General features: G+C 42.2%; 2 protein-coding genes across 2 annotated transcripts; one reads left to right on the top strand and one right to left on the bottom strand.

Annotated features, from left to right (window-relative positions):
- Positions 1 to 7,948: 7,948 nt before the first annotated feature.
- On the top strand, positions 7,949 to 10,583 carry ficd (FIC domain protein adenylyltransferase). Its single transcript, XM_041936654.1, has 2 exons — positions 7,949 to 8,536; positions 8,932 to 10,583. Exons 1-2 carry the CDS (start codon positions 8,266 to 8,268, stop codon positions 10,011 to 10,013), a joined length of 1,353 nt encoding a protein of 450 aa, XP_041792588.1. The 5' UTR covers positions 7,949 to 8,265; the 3' UTR covers positions 10,014 to 10,583.
- A 38-nt stretch (positions 10,584 to 10,621) lies between these two features.
- On the bottom strand, positions 10,622 to 20,928 carry sart3 (spliceosome associated factor 3, U4/U6 recycling protein). Its single transcript, XM_041936653.1, has 19 exons — positions 20,731 to 20,928; positions 19,431 to 19,557; positions 19,227 to 19,331; positions 18,960 to 19,144; positions 17,999 to 18,104; positions 17,353 to 17,477; positions 17,083 to 17,238; positions 16,309 to 16,447; positions 15,991 to 16,098; positions 15,816 to 15,893; positions 15,672 to 15,730; positions 15,186 to 15,295; positions 14,982 to 15,094; positions 14,812 to 14,888; positions 14,554 to 14,725; positions 14,021 to 14,457; positions 13,426 to 13,578; positions 13,084 to 13,271; positions 10,622 to 12,980 (listed from the first exon to the last, which is right to left on the bottom strand). The coding sequence occupies exons 1-19, from the start codon at positions 20,926 to 20,928 to the stop codon at positions 12,794 to 12,796; spliced, it is 2,823 nt and encodes a 940-aa protein (XP_041792587.1). The 3' UTR covers positions 10,622 to 12,793.
- Positions 20,929 to 20,984: the final 56 nt, after the last annotated feature.

Here is a 20,984-nt window from a genome sequence, read left to right on the forward strand (position 1 = left end):
GGCCCTCGAGCCGGGGCCTGCAGGACGAGGCCCGAGGGAGGGCGTCTAATCTGAGTGAAGATGCTACAACTGACAAACAAGCCAATATGACAGTGCTGAACACATCAAACCTATCACCAACACCAGAGATCAAATGCAAAATCCTGCCCGCTGTTGTACTGCCCCAAAAACAAACATTTCCCTCACACACGACCGCAAACCATTGTCTATGTTCAGCCATTCGTGAAGGGTGTTTCTATGTGATACGGCTGCCTTTAGGGGACAATGTGACAATGAGAAAGAGGACAGACAGATAGGGGCATGAATTGAATAAATCACGTCCAGTCTCTCCGGGCTTCAGGCCAGGCCTCATGAGGAAAAAGCAACCACACTACCTTCCTCACTTTTGATGTATTTACTGTAAAATCACTCAGTAAAATTAATTATCCATTATCCCCCTGGTTTAAGTGTCCCTGCATTTTCTAGACTCTGTGTAAGATGTCAGATATATTCCCCCACAAAGTCTTTGTGAAGCTCGTGGACCTGACAGACTGCTGGTGGGACATCTTAGTTAGGATGTTGGATGAAACACACGAGAGGTAGCAGCAAGTATGTTGCAGCAGAGTTGACAAAGGAATTGCGCAGAGGAGTGGGGGTGGAGAACCATACTATATGCTGTAGACAGTCGTCTGTCTCAACAACCTTGCAGACATTGATGTATTAAGAACTAAAGGTCAGGGGGAGATGGACACATTCCACCAGAGCTTTGTTATGAGAGGAGGAGGCTGCAGGTGACAGCAAAGCAGCTTTTAAGAAGCAACAATGGTTATTTTTACAAAATAAACAACATAGTTAGTGTCATTTAACTGCATACGGTAAGATAAGACAATACTTTATTAATCCCACGCTGGGGAAATTAAATTGTTTCATTCAAAAAAAAAATGACTGAGAGAGAGACAGGAAGATCAAAAGTCAATAAAATGGGATACAGAATTAAAAAAAATAAAAAATCAACTATATATATGCATTATATACAAGGGTATAAGAATACTGTTGCCTTTAGATGCAGAGTATAAGAAAATATACGAGATAGTAAGAAATATGTAGTATTGGACAAAATGTAATGGGTATGAGCATGTGTGCGTAAATAACATTAGTGCAACAGCAGGTTTGTGATGGGAAACAACACCAACACGGTCTCATGTCTGAATCAAGGATGTGCAAAAATATGAGATAATTTAATATTTTATAACTATAACTTAAAGTTCCCTAAATCCCATCTTGCCTTAAAATGTTTGGCTGTGACTCTACACCTTCGCCTTCATTTACATGCACGGAGCTCTGCGTATGCAAATGAACACCAGCTATATCTCCACCCAACCCTCCGCCGAGCAAACCTGACTCTGCTCACTGAACACACAAACCTCGGCTTGTTTTCCCTGTTGCTAACTTCTGTGCACTACACAATGGCAAGTGGTGATAAAGGAGTCCTTCAGCCACGCGTGTTCGAACTGGAAACTGATTCCAAGGAATGATAATAATCATGGTCAGATATAACGTTGGTTAGAATAGGTAGCATGAGCCTTCAGCTTGACTACGTTATCAAACAGCTTATAATGTGAGTGTGCAACTGAAAACAGAACACATCCCTGCCAGCTACACCTGGCTTCTCCTCTGATACTTCGACTTTCACCGCAGCATTATGCTAATGATATGGAAAGCCCCAACCTGCCAGATGACAGGACTGGTTCTGTATGTGACCTATGAAATCCATGTTTTTGAGACCGTCTTTGGTCTGTTGTAGCTCCAAAGTGGAACTGTTCAGCCATGACTGCTTATTTCTCCCCAGATTTGTCTTGTTGCGTGTGAAAAACACCACACGAACATGATGACAAGGTCTTTTTGATGTGTTTTATTGGGTGGGGTGCAGAGGTGATATTGTACAGTGACAGTTTGATTCACTGTGTGTGGTGTAGTCAAACATTTGTTGATTATACTGAATTTTTAAGATTGATCCCAGCAAAAGTAGTTGTAGCCATGGCAACAGCTCATCCACATTAACAATAAACCAGCTATTTTGCAAAGTAAAAAAAAAACATCATAATTTGTTTCATCCCGTCTCATTTCAGCATCCCAGTGTGACGGCGTCGTGGACAGTGGCCCTTCTCCCATAGCAGGAACAGTGAAGGGACAGAGCTTCAGTAATTACCTGTTTGGCACAGCGGGAGTCAGCCACATCTCTTCGCTTCCCTCTGACCTACTCTGAGCAGAGGGGAGTCCAGCAGAGGGGAGTCTCAGCATGCACCATGAGGCTACCCATCCTGATGGATCGGGGGGGGACGGAGGAAACGTCAGATTACTACTGTGAATGGGTAAACTGCTTATTTTGTTGCAGATGTTTTATTCTCAGATTTCATGGAGGAGCTGCTGGACAGGCAGAGGGCAACCAAAGACAACCCCTCGGTCCTCTTGTCACCAGGGGAAAAAAAAAAGAAGACATCCTGACCTTTAAAATCGTCTCCTAACATCACTTGTCAGCCTGCCAATAAGTGTGCGGATCTTGCATTTTGGAGAAAACCCTCCATTTAGACAGGTGTTTTGGATGCTGTCAGTTGAGGACAGTTGTTGCTCCCTGTGCAGCTCTCCTTCACTCTGTCATCCATTTTACGGCCCCCTCATCCCTCCTTTCTGAGCCATCCATACTAAGAGAGTGGAAAGAGAGCCACCATCCCTCTCCCTCTGACTGCCTAACGAGATCCTCTATCTCTGACACCCAGCTCTGTCACCCAGAACAAAGCCTCTTCTCAGACAGAAAGGCAGGCAGACTGACGGCTCCACAGAGGCTGGAGAGAGGAGCGCGGGCCGGTAGGGGAGGAGGCGAGGCGCCCGTGCCAGAGGGATTTATTTCCTGCCCTGACAGGTCGCTTTTTTCCAGGTGGGCAGATGGATTTTCTACCTCTTGAAGCACAGTTCCAGCAAGTAGTGAAAAGACAGGGTGTTATTTTAATAGTCTCTGACAGGTCATCTCTGGAGTGTGCTTCAAGTTAACATGTCAGCTGGTGTGAGGATCATGCTGATGCAGTAAGCGACCTATTCCTTTACATAATCTGCAAAATATTCAGCGGAAACAACAGCTTTTTTGTCACACAGATTAATGAGAGAGCCTGTAAATCGTGTTGCATGCATCATAGTCATTTAACAACACAGATACAGACGATAAAATCACACTTTAGGAGCGTATTAAAGATAACAGACGCCTAACTTTTCAGCGAGGCTGTTCCATTCTGATGATAATCCCGCAGTGACATGAGGCATTTAATTGCATCAACACAGCGAAAACAGAATTAGCACTCATCAATGATTTTCACTTCAGACTCATACGGTTTTATCTGTTTCCACAGCTGAGGGGGCTTTAGCTCGTGTGAGCATATGCCAGATGGGCATGGAATTACTCTACAAGACGACCCGAGGGCCGTTCATTTCATGCCATCATTTCTCCTTCATCAGTCGCCCATTCTCCCATATTTGTCCTTGCTTTTCAACTAAAGCAGAGTCTGCACTCGATTGTTCAGGAGCCATGTAAAGCTCTACATCATGTTGTGAAGTAGCCAGGATGTCACCTCGTTTCCATTCAAATGTAGTGCAAACTTTAACCAAATTTATGAAAAAAATCCTCTGATCCTCCAATCAGTTGCCATTAAAGAATAACAGAAGAACGTATAAGCACAATAGATGTTGCATCTGGCTCCTGTGCTGCATCTCTGCTGCTGCCATCTTGCAGCAGGTTTCTGGCCCATTCAAACGGTAGAACATGCCAGACTTTTGTTCTGTTTTGGGTGTTCTAATGAAAGAAATGACAAACCCAAGCAACAGGGAATAACATTTCCCAGGTCTGAAATTATTTTGCAATAACTATTCACTAACAAATATAATTAGAAACTGAGTTGTGAAGGAAGCCATAAGTTTAATATTTAAAACTTTATTTATTGTTGTATTTATGTCTCTTGTCTCTTCTATGTCTCAGCCTGATGTGATGACACAGCACTTTTCTCTTTAGAAAGGCCCTTCAACAATAGTTGTGCATTTCCATAAATTGGGTGATTCACAAGAGCCAGATTAAAAATAAAGTGTCGGTATTGAAGCACAAAGGGCCTTGATATCCTGACTTTAAATCTTTTAGAATACAGGGTCCTACATTTCCCACAATGCAACAGTTATCACTTTTTCATTTGACCTTCTCTGTTTCTCAGGTTTTCTGTTATTAAAGTCTTCCATTTTTATTTTTTTCTGGCTAAACTGTGCAATATATATATATATATATAATAGATATACTGTATCTGTTGACAGCCGTATTATAATCTGTTGAAGAGATGCTAATTTAGTTTGGTCAGAAAAACTCTTAAATCAAAAGCTCTGTGATGATAAATACTGTTGACTCTGGTGGCCTTAACGTTTAGGATTTTAAACCCTGAACTACACCTTTAAATTAAAAAAAAAAAAGCCTCAGTAAGGTGATAAGGTGGTCTTCCTCGTTTGGTTTTATCCAAGGACAGTGTTGAAAATGGCCATTTTGATTGGCTAATTTCCACAAACAAATGCTTTTATCTTGGTCTCTTATTATTTTCTCTCATTTATTTTCCTAAAGGTGTAATGATGTTGTTTAGGAGTGACACTGAACCACTTCTTTGTCCTCGTCCGCTAACTTTGAATGAAACCACAGTAGGAAAAGCATCAGATTATTCTTTCAGAAAGACATTGTGAACATATGTAATCCATTAGTGGGCAGGTTTGTCCCAATCATCCAGAGGGAAAAATGTCTCTGTCAAATGTCTCAATCAATGTTTTTCAACAAAACATTATTTGCAGAAAATAAGAAATGACTGTGATTAACTGCTCTTTCTTTGGACTTGATGATAAAACAACCTCACACTGATGTCTGTGGTTCCAAGCAAAAACCATGTATTTAAAATGTTTACTATTAATTAAATGCAATAGTACCTACACACTATTCAGCAGTGTACAAACCCCCAAGCTTTAAAGATTCTCAGTATATAAAAACTGCATAATTGTCTGAATTGCTGAACAGAACTGCTTTATTTACAGCCACAGAAAACATGCTCATCTCATGGTGACTAAACCGACTCTGGCATATAAAATCAGTGGAGCGCCCCTTTAAGTCCAAAAACTCAGGCCAAATGTGGACATTGGTAGAGAGAATCTTTTGCTTTGAACCAAACTTGATCGAGGAAGAACTCGTCTGACTGCTGCTTCAGAGAGCTGCTAATACTTGACCTAATACAGCTCCAGACCTAATACTTGAGTATAATACCTGAAGCCCTGAGTTTAGGAAAGAGTGATGGAGACCAACTATTTTGTCGGTTAAGCCTTAAGCCATGGTAGTTCTCCCCAGATACCTGATCTAAGATACCTGATCTAACCCTTTCTGTGAGGCTCTGGAGGCCTGAGTTTCAGGTGGATGATAACTCCATCCCCCAGAGATTCAGTGTTTGGAGGAGGACTGAATTAGTTTTGTGACATGAGGCGTCTTCTGTACCATCATGCTCTTGTCCTCTTAGCTAGTCCACAGTAGTTATTGGCACACACACAAACATAGTAATATCCCCTGATCATGTTATCTGCATTGAAAATGTGATAACATTATAAGATATAATATCAGATGTATGGGCTTTCAGGGCATTTCCACGTGCCCAGACTCTGATCACTGTTCTAACCAAAATTCAGGAAATTGCCAGTGCAGTTTTTCATCATCTTGCATTATGCTGCATCTTCTTATGGCTTTTACTTCCATTTTAATCTTATTAAAATGTGAAATGGGTACTTCTTACAGGGAACATTTGTCATTCAGATCTAGAATCCTTTCTGGTTTTCTGTTTATTTTGTTATAATACAAAAAGAACCATCTGGAAGTGGAAACCTGTAAAGACTTTGTCCTCTCTTTCCTTCTCATTGCAACCAGCTGTTGGCCTGGATTCATTCGTTCTGGAGTGAAAGCTCCTTCCAAGCCAAAGAGTAATAATAAAAGTGTCTTGGTGCAGTGGCAACGTTATACAGCACTGAGTCTGATTTGAGCCACGGATACACTAAATTTTGAGCTTGTATCCCACAGGCAGCAGTTAGTCATCCTTCCCCATCACAGTTAATCATTGGCAGGAAGCTGATTAAATATTCCCCCAGCACTTCTTCCTTTCTTTCTTTTTTTTCCACCCTCTCGGAGAATGACAAATCAATGTAAACATACTCATAGCCGCTTCAGCTTCCTACAGCCTCCTCTTTGCTTTGAGAAGTGTGTGATAGGGCGCATGAATAACGGGAGTAGAGAAATAATGCAGCTCAAGCACACTCGAACAGGCTGCTCCATTATCCTCCAAGGTGAAATTGCTGTGGGTCAGAGCAGCACAGAGGGACTCTGTGGTGGTAAATGATGTCAGTGTGCAGCTCCAGAGCTCACTGCCAGAACACTGTGAAACATAACTTGATGAATTCAAAACTCCAGATTTCAGACAGAACAACTAAATCTTTAACTCCACACAAAATCATCTACATGGGTGTTCATTCATAACTTTCTGTGTTCTGTCGGTGGACACGGTGCAGTGCTGCAAAGTCTCAGGCTGTCCATGAATATCCGCTATTTAGAGCTGATAGTTGGCCATCTGCTGAAGATATGTCTGATGGTGTTGGCTTTGGCATGCAGCCAGGAATCAATCGTCATCACCACAGGCTGTTTCCAGCTGGTGGTTATTTCTCTAAAGGCAATTTCACCATAAATAGATGACACATATAAAAGTATAAAAGCTTTTAATAAAAATACATAAAACCTGAAAAAAAAACTGTGTAACAGGATTAAAAGGTTACACATGTTAATAGAAAGAGGCTGACGAGGAAGATATTAATCTTGCTTCATGCAAGTACAGCTCAGGCCAAGAATGCCACTGCAGTCCACAGAGGTGATGCTGTGCTGCGACTGGGATGTTTGCATCACAGAGCAATGATGCCCTCTTGTGTGCATTAGTACGGTTGCATTAAAATAACCGCTGGTGGCAAAGCTGGCGCAGCAGATGTCTGCATAATAAAAAATACTGAGTGATTAGAAGTATCATGGCTAAACAACTTTGTATTTAGTTCCTTAATGCAAATGCAAAAAAAATGCAAAAAGTACATCAAACAGCTCCCCCTCCCAGAGAGTAAATAGTGTTGGCGGACAATTACATCAAGCAAATTAGTTTGTGGTTAAACTGGCAAAGCATTGTTTGTTTGTTTAATTGTCCTGGAAAGGCCCTTTTTTTTATCATGAAAACAACCCCACAAAGCGGATCACCTGACATGTTTAGTCATCATTAACTCTGAGGCTGTAGAAGTCACAGATTTGGAGCAGTCAGTTTAAATCTATTGGAGACTTTTTGCCCTGGGTACACCCTGTCAGGTCGTCCTTCCTATAAACTATGCACAAATCTTAACGCATCAAGTTTTGGATTTTTAAAGAGCAAGCTATTTTGAAAAAAATAACTACAACAACAGCAAGAAAATGCCATAGTGTGGAGATAAGCTTGTAAAATGTAAAAATGTCAACTGAAAGTAAAAAATATATAATATATAATTAATAGTTACATATAAATGCATAAATTATACAAAACGTTTTTTGGTCGTATTAACAACAGGAGAACACAATGTAGTAGGAAAAATATCTATCTCTTCGAAATGCATATAATTGTACACAAAATGAAGCATGTTTTGGATGCTCTTCCGGGAGATTACATGCGATGTCTCTGCTGATGTAAGTATTATAAGTTTTACCTGAAAGGCTAAAGTTAGGGCTCTAAATTTCCCCTCGTCCAATCAGAAACTGTTACGAACCATTTATTGTATTGCTGCGCTTTCAACCAATCGGCGCCGCTCTTCAATACAACTCTGACCAATTATATTCCAGGATGTTCACACGTTCAGACCGGGGAGTTGATGATGTGTGTGTTTTGTACACAGGTGTACTGAGGCCGATAGCAAGTCATCCGCCGTCTGGTCGTTAATGTAGTCGGTGTTTTAGAGTTTCAGATTAGAGTCACATAAATGCGACAGCGAGCTAGCTAGCTAACGTACGAGCTGTAACATTTGGTTAACTGAGTTGAATTTCGTCGGCAGTGTCAGTGACTCCCAGCTGTCATGTTGACCGTGCTTTCCCCCCTGTCAGCCGCCCTTCGGCTCTCATAGCTGGGGTGGATATACATGGGGCACCGTATCACTAGAGGATGGAGAGTTTAACCTGGAAACATCATGGCTGCTGTGACGGTGTGGCGTTACACCAGCGGCCGTGTCCTCGGAGGATGGGGCCCGCTGCTGTGTGTCATCCTCGGCTCTCTGGTGGCCCTCTTGATGCCCCTGGTGGGGGTGGAGAACCAGTGCTGCGCCGCCCTGAAGGGCATCGCTCAGCTCCGCTGCCAGCTGTGGGGAAGCTTTCAGCCGCCTCCGGCTGTGCAGTCCACCAGCCTCACTGTCCCTTTTACTGCCCTTGATCTGCTGCCTCAGAGGTCCAAGCCGAGCAAAGGTACAAACAGCAAGAGGTGAAACTGCGTGATTCACCAAATTCACCTCAGCTAACATCTTCTGATCTTCTTTTCTCTGTTTTAAAGCATTTGTAAATAGCATATTTTTCACATCATATTTTGGGATTAAATATATTTTTTCTGAATGATTTCTCAAGTTCTTGAAAATAGCAGTTCTAGTTTGTCCTTGCGTTGTGATTTAGCGTAAAATAACCAGTGATATCACATATACAGCATTATGGTCACATAATGATCAGTAGTGGATTAAGGTTCTCTTCATGTCATTATATTTATTTTCAGTATTGTCCAGCCCTGCTGTTGAACAGATCTGCTGTATAATTATCTCTACACTGTCACCTGTGTTGGAGTTGACGTTGTCATTGTGTTTTGCTTGCAGAGATGAAGCTGGAGGCCAAAGCGGCGCTGCTCCAGGCTCTGGAGATGAAGAAACTGGGGAAGAGGGAGAAGGCTCACAAGCTACTGGTGCATGCACTCAGCATGAATCCAGACTTTGTTGATGCTCTAACAGAGCTGGGGACCATTCTGGAGGAGGAGAAAGACGTCGTCCAGGCAGACCACCTCTACACCAAAGCCTTGGCCATCTCGCCATGTAATGAGAGAGCTCTGGTCAGCCGAGACCGAACTCTTCCCTTGGTGGAAGAGATTGACCAGCGTTACTTTGGCATCATTGACAGTAAAGTTCGGCGGCTTATGTCCATTCCCAAAGGCAACTCTGCACTCCGCCGAGTGATGGAGGAAACCTACTACCACCACATCTACCACACTGTGGCCATCGAAGGCAGCACGCTCACTCTATCTGAGATCCGTCACATCATCGAGACACGCTACGCCGTCCCTGGGAAGAGCCTGCAGGAGCAGAACGAGGCCATCGGCGTGGATGCAGCCATGAAGTATATTAACACCACGCTGTTGTCCAGAATGGGAACCATCACTGTCAGCGACATTCTGGAGATTCACAAGCGGGTGCTCGGCTACGTTGACCCTGTAGAGGGAGGGAGGCTGCGCACCAGCCAGGTGTTTGTGGGCCACCACATCCCGCCCCACCCCCAGGACCTGCAGAGACATATGCAGGAGCTGGTTCAGTGGCTCAACTCCGAGGAGGCCCTGCAGCTGCACCCTGTGGAGTATGCAGCTCTCGCCCACTACAAACTGGTGTATGTGCACCCGTTTGTAGACGGCAATGGACGCACGTCACGACTTCTCATGAACCTCGTGCTAATGCAAGCACGATACCCACCCGTCACTATTCGCAAAGAACAACGGGCTGAATACTATGCAGCTCTAGACACAGCCAATGAGGGTGACGTACGGCCCTTCATTCGCTTCATAGCCAAATGTACAGAGATGACCTTGGACACATTGTTGATTTCTACAACAGAGCACGCTGTGGGGCTGCCAGCAGCCAGCCAGGACCAGGCCTGTCCGGACTGCAAACAGACCATCCCGATCCACAACTGAGCTGGTGACGGGAGGAAAAAGGGAGCATGAGATGCTATCATGCAGGGAGAGTATGTGATTAATTTAAAAGCTATTAGATAACAATCATAAAATGAATTGCCTTGTCACTTGGCCATATTTTATCTTATCACCCCCATGCTTCTGTTTGGTTTCTTTACCTGTTGAATTCATTGAAACTGCTGCAGGATGTTGAATTGAAATCTGATTTTGTTGTGTTTCTGTATCATAATATTTCTCCTGCAGAATTAAGACAAACCTTATTCCCACTTTTAGTTTGTAGCCACATTCTCATTGGAGTCTTGTACATTTTATTTCCCATCAGATTACAATCTGAATTTTGACTACTGTTGACGTGAGGAGCAAACAGCCCTCTGTCGTTTTACTTGAGATGCTTCAGTGATTTCCACTGCGGATGTGTAGTGTGTGTGTGTGTGTGTGAGTGAATATTTAGTTCATTATCTTTGAGATAAAGATGTCTCATAACACTGTAAAGCACTTTCATGTATTATTTATTTTATTTTAAAATAAAAGCGAGCTATTAACTTTCATTACGTCTTTAGGTTATGAACTTTTTCTTAGAACAAACAAAGCTATTAGTGTCATACTGGAATGAAAGATGATTTACATGATTTTATTAAAACAACAAATGACTTTCTTTTTTTTTTTTTACAGGACCCTAAACACAAGGGTAGATAATGAAACAAGCAGGAAAATAAATACTGTGAACAAAGAATAGCCATTTATTATTTACCTCTATACCAAATTCAAAACATTGACTATAGAAATGATACAAAACAACAGCAATGCACATATATCACCTTTTTAGTACTGAACATAAAACGGGTGACTTCTAGAGACCAACGTATTTAGATTTTTTTTTTTCTTTCAGATTAGGCCACTGTGGTGAGAGCAATACATATAGCTTGTATTCCATCTGTTTTGAAAACTTAGATTTATATTTATTACAAACTATAGTGACCTATTTGAAATATTATACTCAACATTATGTACATTAAACAGAAGCATTAATATCCAAACAAGACAAATGTTTGACCCTTATGTGGGAAAACAGGAAAGGGAAAACTGCATAGATTCTCTTCTGTTGTGTAGAAGGAGCTGCAGACCTAAATAATGTGTAGATAACGGCAACAGCCCAGAATACTGACGAGCTGCCAGCTAACTGTGACTCCTCATACACAGAGTTCATTCAGAGGGTGAAACCAACTCTACCAAACAAACCAGATCCAAACCACATTTATAAAACTCAGATTTCAGTTTGTAACATTTGAAGGATTTACTTGTACAATGCATAAACAAGAGTTCCACATGTACTTTCTCACATTTCTGGTCATGTTCTCTTTCTATCATCTTAAATTAATCCATATCTTCTCTATGATCAGTGGATTTAATCTGCCAATCTTTTCCTCAATTGTCTACATAACCTGAGAAAACTGAGAAATGCCCATCAAGTTTCCTGGAGCCCAAGGTGATGCCATCAGATGTCTAGTTTTGTTTCATCAACAGTCTAAAACCCAAATATAATCACTTTACCATAATGTAAGAGAAGGAAAAGCAAACACATCTGAAACGCTGGAAATTTTCTGTTGATTGACAAATCCTTGTTGCTCTACACTGATGGGCAAATGAGTTTTCATGCCAAGCCAAAGATCAAGCACTTTTTCTAAACCAGAGTACAGACACATTAGTCTGGGGCGTGTCTGGCCACCAAAGCATCCGATCAGACACGTTTCTTAAGCATCGTTAATGCCCTGCTTGTGTGCATTCTTTGCGTTTCATAAGGCGAAAAGAATGTGGTTCATTTGCCTCTGAACGTCTTTCGGTCCACAGTACACAACTCAAACTGATATCTGAAACCAACATCAGCGATTTGATGTTTTCACCACGAACAGACAGTTCACATTAACAGTGATGAAAGTGATGAGACCTTATACTTAAAGCAGTTCTGTAAATACTGTAACTGATATCGAGCATAGGTAGTGACATGACACTGGGGCAGTTCTCATACTGTAATAACATGCCCTCAGGCCAAGATTTAGCCAGTGACATATGCTGGACCCTCTAAGGGCAGTCCATAGCTTCATAATACTGACAATTAACAGCAGATGGTAACTCAGAGATGATAATATGTAAAAATGTTTTAGTTGCACTACACAGTCAGAAAATCACTGCTAGCTTTGTTAGCTGTGTCCTCAAAGAGGTCAAAATAAGTTACAACAAAATCCTCGGTTTCCTAAAAACATCTGGAGAATGTCTTCATCACTGCAAAACACACACGCACACACACACACACACGCACACACACTTGCATATCACCTTTTTAAAACAACGTTCACAAGTTTGGCTGTTTTGAATATCTAAAAAAATACTCTCCCAGATGCCTCACTCAGATCCCTTTCACATTATACAACAAAAGAAGACACTTTGCAACATGAGGCGTACAATTTTAGATACGGTATATTTACACACAAATATGATACACTTTTTATTAAAAAAAAAAAAAAGAAAAAAGAAAAGCGCCTGCCAGCCACCTTCAGACTAACCGAACGGAGGACACACTGTCACACTGGAGAAAAGTCTTAGTTGAAAAGGGTTTGTGATGGAGGGCAGGAGCTTGGCAATTAAGGCAATCTCGCAGAACGGATGATGAGAACAAGATTAAAGGGAGGCCAGGTAACCAATTACAGGAAAATCACCAACACTAATTTGTAAGGACACAAGATGGCTTTCAGTGTGAAGGCGGAAATCTCTCGCTCATCTTCTCACTTTCTGAGAAGCATCCTGGCAAAGTCTGAATTTGACAAAGGTTTCGTGTCCCCAGCTGCGTTCGCTGCTGCGCTGGCTGTTGCCTGCTCAGCTGCAGTCCCGTTCTCCACTTTGCTTACAGGCCCACTTTGTCGGTGCAGGGAACGAGGCAGTAGTGAGAGCTGGGTGCGTCCTTTTCCTCTCCTGGGAAAAGAAAGAACAGCCTCTTTCTGTACAGGTATTGATCTGCAAGTGGCTTTCAGAGCGTTTTAGTTGGCATGACAGAGAAATGAGTGAACAAACTTACGATCCGTAGACCTGGCGAGGCATCATGTCTGCCGTGGGCCTGCTGGAACCAGGTTTATCCATTGTGTTTCTGCGAGGAGGGTTACTTATAGCAACAGCGATCTTGTTGCCTTCCATGTCCATACCATCCATTTTCAGAACCGCCTGAGAAGCCTGAGCTTCATCTGCAAACTCAACATATGCCAGACCCTGCAGAGCAACACAGAAAGAGGTTTAACACTTGAATAGCAGACTCTATACACCGTGATCTTCAGCATCCGCATGGTCAAAGGTGGTTATCACTAGCTCAGGATGACTAATTTTAGCCAAACATCTGGGCACTGTCGCCTCCTTTACGCCTCACCTTGGGTTTTCCTGAGCGATACGTGACCAGACGAACATCTTTGATGGTGCCGTGAATTTTGCAGATTTCCTCCAGTTGCTCTTTAGTGCACGAGAACGGCAGCCCAGAGATGAAGATTTTTTGTTTCTCCATGGATGTGTTGTATTTAAACACCTGCAAGGACATTCATGTGAAGTGGTCACTTGTATTGCACATTATCAGGGTTTCTGCAGGGTTCACCAGTTGAATTGAAGACCTTTTTAAGACCTTTTCAATCCACACAGAATCCAATTCAACACCGGTTTTACAGCTGTATGGTCAATGAATGAAAAAAAAAAACAAAAAAAAAAACAGGTAGGGACAATATGACCTACAATTATTGATTTGGACATCTCAACAATATATACTGATAATTGCCTTTGATACAATTAAAGTGATGTGACCCTGGACAGACCTAAGTGGCATAAAATGGATAGATGAATTAAACAATTAAGATCAAGGCAACAGAAAGTCTTTTGCAATGTAAGTTGTAAATGATTCAATGATTTTCAAGGTTTTGAGATAATCTAGTTATAATTTTAAAAAAAATTCTAGTTGTGTTTATATTTTAAATTACCTTAAAGTCAGGGTTTTTGTTTTTGTCGACACAAGGTGACACAAACATGGGCCTGCCCTCCACCTCCCGCCTGTCTAGCTTCAGGGCTTCAGGGACAGAGACTGGAGATTCAAACTGTACATAGCAGTAGCCTTTGAAGTTCCCTTTGGTGCTGAAGACAGGGCGAATCTGGTTGATGGGACCACAGGCCTCAAACAGTGTCCTGAGCTTTGCCTCTGGCTCCTCCAGCGTGTATGCCAGATTGCTGATGAAAACGCTGCTCTTATTGTTGCGAAGCTCTGGCTTGTCGTCGTTGTGTCTCTGGGCAGCCGTCGCAACTCCCTGCTGGGCCTTTTTAGCGCCAGGGGGAGCGTTCCTCCCAAAGACTCCTGACTCGGTCTCCATGTACTCCTCTGTGGTTTGGTCCCCATTTCCTCTGTGCCTTTTAGGAGCTTGTTCTGTCATGTAGAGAAAGAAAGGTAAGTCAACGCATAATCTCTCAAGTGATCCTTTTTTCTTCAAGTAAAAAGGTTCATCATGTCACCATTATTTACCAGAGTCCTCATTCCATTCGTCGTGGTAATCATCCTGCTCCGCTTTCCTCTTCTCCCCAGCTCGAGTTCCCTTCTGGACCTTCTTCTGAGCCTTCTTGTCTGACTTGGCCTTCCGCCGCTGATCAGCTCTCTCCTCCTCTTGGCGAGCCATGGTGGCTTCTTTCTCAGCCACCTAACAGATGGGCAGAACACGCCAACGTTAGCCAAAGGCAGCTAACTGATACACCTGCACAGTGCAGTGCCGATATGTGCTCCTACCTTTGCTCGTTGCTCGTTAACCCTGTTCAGACGGGTCTCTGTCTTCTGCACTGCTGCATCCCAGTCCTCCAGAGAACCTGAGGGTGAGGATGCAAAATACAGAGACACACTGGAATTTATGAAAATCTCCTTTATTCTTATGTTAACTTTGGCTTTTGTATTGGACTCACCTTCCACCCTCTCGAAGGTGAGCAGGACTTCGCACACATGCTCAGGGTAGTCTGAGGTGCACTGAACTGCTCTGTGGAGAGCTTTCCGACAGTGAGCAGGGTCTCCATAAGACCTACAGATAAAGTAAATCAGCAATCAGGACACCATATACAAGTTTCAGCTGAATGTTTAGTCACAAAGGCATCAGACATAGAGTGACAAACCTTTCAAGGTTATAGTACTCCAGCCACATGTTGGCATATTTGGAATTGCCTTTTGTCATGATACTGTCCCACAGTTCTCTGGCTTTTTGCATGTTCTTGCAGTGGAGGGCCTGGTAGGGAGGAAACAAGTTGAGAGAAAAATATTAGAAATGTGCAGGCTGTTTTCATATTACACATGTGACGGTTTTGGTTGTTTTTTTTTCTAAAAAACAAAAAACAAAACATTACAATCTGCATAGAAACACACATAAACATCATCACATAAACGCTTGGTTATAATGGTATAATTTAACTAAAACATCACATCTTCTGAAAGGTACAGTACTGCCATTGAATAGTAACTGCTCCTTTAGTCCTTTTTATTTAATTTTAATTTTACACACTCAAAAATCAGATTTTTGACAGGGATTAAAGATAGGGTTAAACACAATTCAACATGACAGAAATCCAAATCTTGAAAATGGTTGTCATAGTAACTCTGCTTACCTCTATCCTTGCCCAGATCTGCATTATGATACAAGAAGGATCTCCACTTTCACCAAACCCTATGATGGCACAAGAAAATGAATTATATGAGAATCAAATCAAGAATATCACAAAGTAATCTCAGTCAGGTTCAAATCCACTTACTTTCTTCAACATCCTGTTTCATGTAGTCTAGAGATCGAGAGAAAGCCCCACGTAGCTCCTCTAACTCTTTACTTGATTCTGCAAAAAAGGAAACACCAAGGGAAGAGAGCAATGGGTGAATTTAGTAGCTTCCTAACACAAAGACAAATTTTGTTTCACACCCAACTGCTCCCACCTTTACTGAAGTCCACACGCCTCCTCAGGTAGTCCAGGTACGCCTGCCAAATCTCCACATAATCTGTCGCTTGAATAAAACCTGCATTCAGCGCCTTTTCAAAAACATCTGAGGGAGACAAAAAAATACAGAAAATATCAAGCAGGTTCAAATATTTTAAAGTAAGGGTCTGAGATATCTTCACATAAGAGCACTAGAACATATTCAACATCAGTCCACTGTAAGGTAATACATGCATAACTTTAAAACAGACAAACTGCATGAAAACAGCCACTCAGTCATTATCTGAACGGTTTCACGCTGCACTCTGGCTGGTACCTGAGACAGTCTGATGGTCCGCTCCATGCCTCTCTAGTGCAAGTACATAGCTCTTCCACAGACCCATGGTCCAGGGGCAGTTCCTGACAGCACGTTCATGAGTGGAGAGAACCAAGTCTTTGACCTTCAGCTGACGATCCTGTAGAGAAAACAAATAACAAAATGGTCAGAATGATCTGAAAGATTTCTTACTGAAAATTTTAAATGCAACCGCTTTTATATGCAACCACATTTTCTACCATCCTTTCTTTCTGCAAAGTTTATACACTGGATGTTTTTACACTCTGTTCAACACTGAGGAAACCAGCCAAACTGTTAACACTGAAATATGAATAGTGCACATTTAAACAAATAGGGATCTGGAAACTTGAACCAGTAACTGGAGAAACTGTCAAATGGAATCATTTACTCTTTTTAGATGAGTAGAATAACAATCAACCCGATGTATCACTGGTTACTGTCCAGATTTAGTGTTTAAAATGTCAGAATCTAAATTACAGCAAATAAAAGACCCTTGTATCCATTTCAAGAGGAGTTGTTGGAGAAATCACTGGCTGTAATTTATCAAGATAAGCTCAGCGCAACACTGTGATCATAGCTGTTCAGCCCTTGCTGGCAGACGATGGAGTCGGCAAGTTTCAGGCGCTGAATAAGAGCAGTCAGACTGGGAGGTAATGGCACGTGAAATTAGTCCAAATTCTACACAGCAAACATAACAGTCTGACTGGGAGCCTGTTAAGGACAGCATCACACCAAACACTGACCGGTACTCACAAGATAGGTGGTGTATTTTGCCCACATGTCTGGAACCAGGCAGTTCTCTGCAAGAGTCCGCTCAAAGGTTATCTGGATCCGTGCTGGGTCACCCTCCTTTAGTTCAAAGTCGATGTAGGTTTGATACTCTGCCAGCTTAGGAGGTTCAGCAGCCAGCTGCAACAAGACGACAGCATGCACATGTTATGCACTGCAAAAAAGACAGACACTATTTTGAACAGATACTGTTTCAGCCAAAAGGAAGTTCAAAAATCAGTGCAAGTCAGTTACCAGTGACTCTTCAAAAGGTTTGCACTTCTCCATCTGCTGCAAAGCCTTTTTGTAGTGATGTATGACCATCTCAGCCACCCCATGTTCAGACCACTCCTCATACTCTGCATACGTGGCTTCCATGTCTACAAGGCAACAGAGCACAATTTTCCGTTTCAAGGCACTTTTCCTTTTCTCAACATTATCAATAAGCATACATACACCACATACATCATTTACAAAAGAGTAACATTGAAGAAGTATACATTTGCAGTTATTGTGATGGAGAAATGTGCAAATCGAATGAGGTTTCAGATAGGTCCGAATAAAAATGGATTTAAAACATTCCAAAAATGCCTCCGCTCTCCATTCAGCTGGACCAGAATAAATCAACACAATACTGGACCATCTGGCTATCTCTCATCCACTCCTGCAATAAAATAAAAACATGGTCAGGGTGTAGAGAGGAGTGTTCTGTTTCTAAATCTGTACAGCGTTTACAAAGCCACATCAAGACGGTGTCACCCTTGACTCATCGCACAAGGCAGCATTATCGTTTTAAATGGGGTAGATCACAGTTTTTCAGGTGGGCCACGACATTCAGCCCTCACAACAAGAATCCTGCCCATTTTACAGCCCATCTGGACAGAAGAGACGTCATGCTCACCCATTAAAGGAATGGCCAGCTGGCGGCGAAACAGAGTATGGATTCGCTCAAGCTGAGTGTTTAGCAGCTCCTGCTCCTCACGGCTGGGAATCCTGCCAGGGGGAGGCTGAGAGGAAACACGGCAGAGAATGGTGTCAAAATGTAGCAAAGGCCCATTTAGTCGAACCCTCAAATTCCACCGGGCACGGCTGCGTCACGCTCAGGCTGCAGCACAGCCGCTGGAGGTGATCACGACCATTCAAGACAATGCTTGTGATTCCACCACGAGCACCACAGCACATTTCAGAAGCGTCCTAGCAGCTCTCTGCTCTGCTACGCGCCGAATATGCTCTTGGTCTATTTTTGACGGAAGCCACGTCAAGCTGCAGAGAGTGGACTGACTCTGGCAGGAAGAGAGACACAGGAACAGCGCAGGGATGCTGGCATATTCAAAATAAAACACTGATTGAATATCAACAATAAATACAATTAAAACAGACAAAAAGAACCCTTTTAACCTGGTAGCCTACTTGCCCATGGTAAAAGCAAAAACATCCAGGAAAATGACCAAATCAACAAAATCTGAGCAACGAAAAAAAAATTGGACAGGCAATGAAATGCCTTGTGGGGCATGAAGCAGTGCAGAGGATGGAACAAAACCACACACGATGCAGTCGTGCCTGGTGGAGTTAAGCCAAGACACCAAAGGAATTCAACTCAGCTTCTTAAGTATTTGTACTTTTTCTTTATTCTATCTATTCAATTAGGGGATTATCATTCAAAAGCATGCTTGACACAGTATTACTATTATTACTGCACCCCAGCAAAATGTCTAACAAGTGTCTATCTTGCATTTTCTAATACCGTTTTTGAAATTATTCAAAATAAATCTTTCTCTCTCATATACACATAAACAAAGAGCAACAACAACAGAGCATATGTGTGGCCACTGATGACATCACTCCCAGTGACGGAAACAAACCTGTACTGTGGACAGAATGGCGTTCTCAAACTCTCTGTACGCCTCCCACATCATCTGTCCCTTGGTCATGTGAAGCCCCACAGCGGTCACAGCTCTCTCAAAGATGGATCTCACCTTGTCTATCCCACCTGGTGAGCCCATGCCACCAATAGAATACTGAGCATATTCCAGCCAGATATCTGGACCTGGGACACACAATTAATTGTTATGATCATGTAATGACTGAACATCAAACTGAAGGCAGTGACAATGGTGCGATGCACTCACAGATATAGTCTTTTACAGCTCTCTCAAAAAGTTCATAGACTTTCTCCCGGTTTGACTCCTCTTCAGTCAGACGGATCTCATCCTTGAGCCAATCTAGCCAGATCTCTGCAGGATTCAACAAAATGTGGTTTAAGATGCAAATAATTCAGAGCTGCTGTCAGATGATTTTTCTGACCCTCAAACTTTATTAAGACATACACCGACCTTCAGTGAGAGGGAAAAGTTCACTCATCTTCTGCCTTGCTTTCCGCAGACGGCAAAGCTCTCCCTCCTGCTTCAGCAGTTTGATGAGATCTACATGGCAGTTGTAGTCAAAAGCGTTGATTGACAGCTGAGAAAAAAAAAATCACACAGACGAAAGGGAGGTTTAACAACTTACACAATGACACACAAAAAAGCTAGTACAATATCTACAATACTTTGAGACTAAGTTACTAGTTCATTAGGAATACATAATGGATACTAATCTAATGCCTAATCCAATCTAGGGCTACAATTAATTGTCAATTAATCTGTCAATTATTTTTTTTCGATTGGTTGTTTGGTCTATAAAATGTCAGAAAATGGTGAAGAACATTGAGCAGTGTTTCTCTAAACCCAAGATGATGTCCACAACACAAAGTTATTCAGTTTATGTACACAGAGGAGTGAAGAAACCAGAAAATCTCCACATGTGAGGAGCTGGAATCAGAGAAATGTGACTTTTTTTTCTTACAAATTTCTCTACCCATTATCAAAATAGTAGCAGATTAATTTAGTAATTTATTGACAACTAATGGATTAACTGTTGCAGCTCTACCCTGGTCTATGTCTGATGAATTCCACCTTCATGGTTATAACGATCAGTATTAGTTGAATCTTTCTTAGGATAATATTGATTTAACTATTTCAACAAATGCTGAACCTTATAACCTTCATGAACGTAGGACTTGTTGCAGGGCTGTTGTATTAGACTGCTTAAGCTTTAGCAAACTAACGTTAGGTGTACGTACAAGAAACTGTAGGAATAACAAATACATTGAATAAACGTAGTGTAACATAAGTAACGCTGCAGTAACGTTGTAAACTGTTAAGAGACATTATCAATCAGACAGATTTAACACAGAATAAAGGTGGGACATTGTGTACTATACTGACACATGTCCTTTCTTGCTAACTACGCTGGAAGTTGCGATGTTACTCTACACGTTACTGGCGTAGTAAAAAAAGGCGCGTGTGACACGAGACAAGTCATTAGCATCACAGGTTAGCAGGACGGCTAATCACGAAGCTAGCTAAGTGAATGACGTCGTATCATACGTGCTGATTTAATTGTTTTGGATCACAGCAGCTACCATCAGTATACTTTCAGTTTCCGTTAAAACCGGAGCAGGACAGAGCACCTCATGGTTTTAAAGCTTCTGACCTGTAGTTGCTGGCTGTGTTTACCATCCATTCATTCTCATTAACTTAGCTCGTTGGCTAACGTTAGTAACCAATCTTGAAATGGTTGTTGCTTAATTACCTGCTCCTCCAGCCGTTGAATTTCGGCTTCATTTTCTTTCTCATCTTCTGACGAATCGTCCTCTTCGTCGTCTGAATTTTCTACTCCCATGCCCTCCTCCTCATCCTCGTCCGATTCCATCTCTCTCTCCTCCATTCCTGCATCTTCCTCCTCCATATCTTGCAACTGCGTTTGCTCTGCGCTGCTCGACGCTGCCATGTTGGAAATGCTGCCTGTCTGCCTGGTAACAACCTAACGAGCCATCGTGAGAGGTG

This window comes from Chelmon rostratus, chromosome 5 (genome assembly GCF_017976325.1).
Source record: "Chelmon rostratus isolate fCheRos1 chromosome 5, fCheRos1.pri, whole genome shotgun sequence".
Classification (NCBI taxonomy): domain Eukaryota; kingdom Metazoa; phylum Chordata; class Actinopteri; order Chaetodontiformes; family Chaetodontidae; genus Chelmon; species Chelmon rostratus.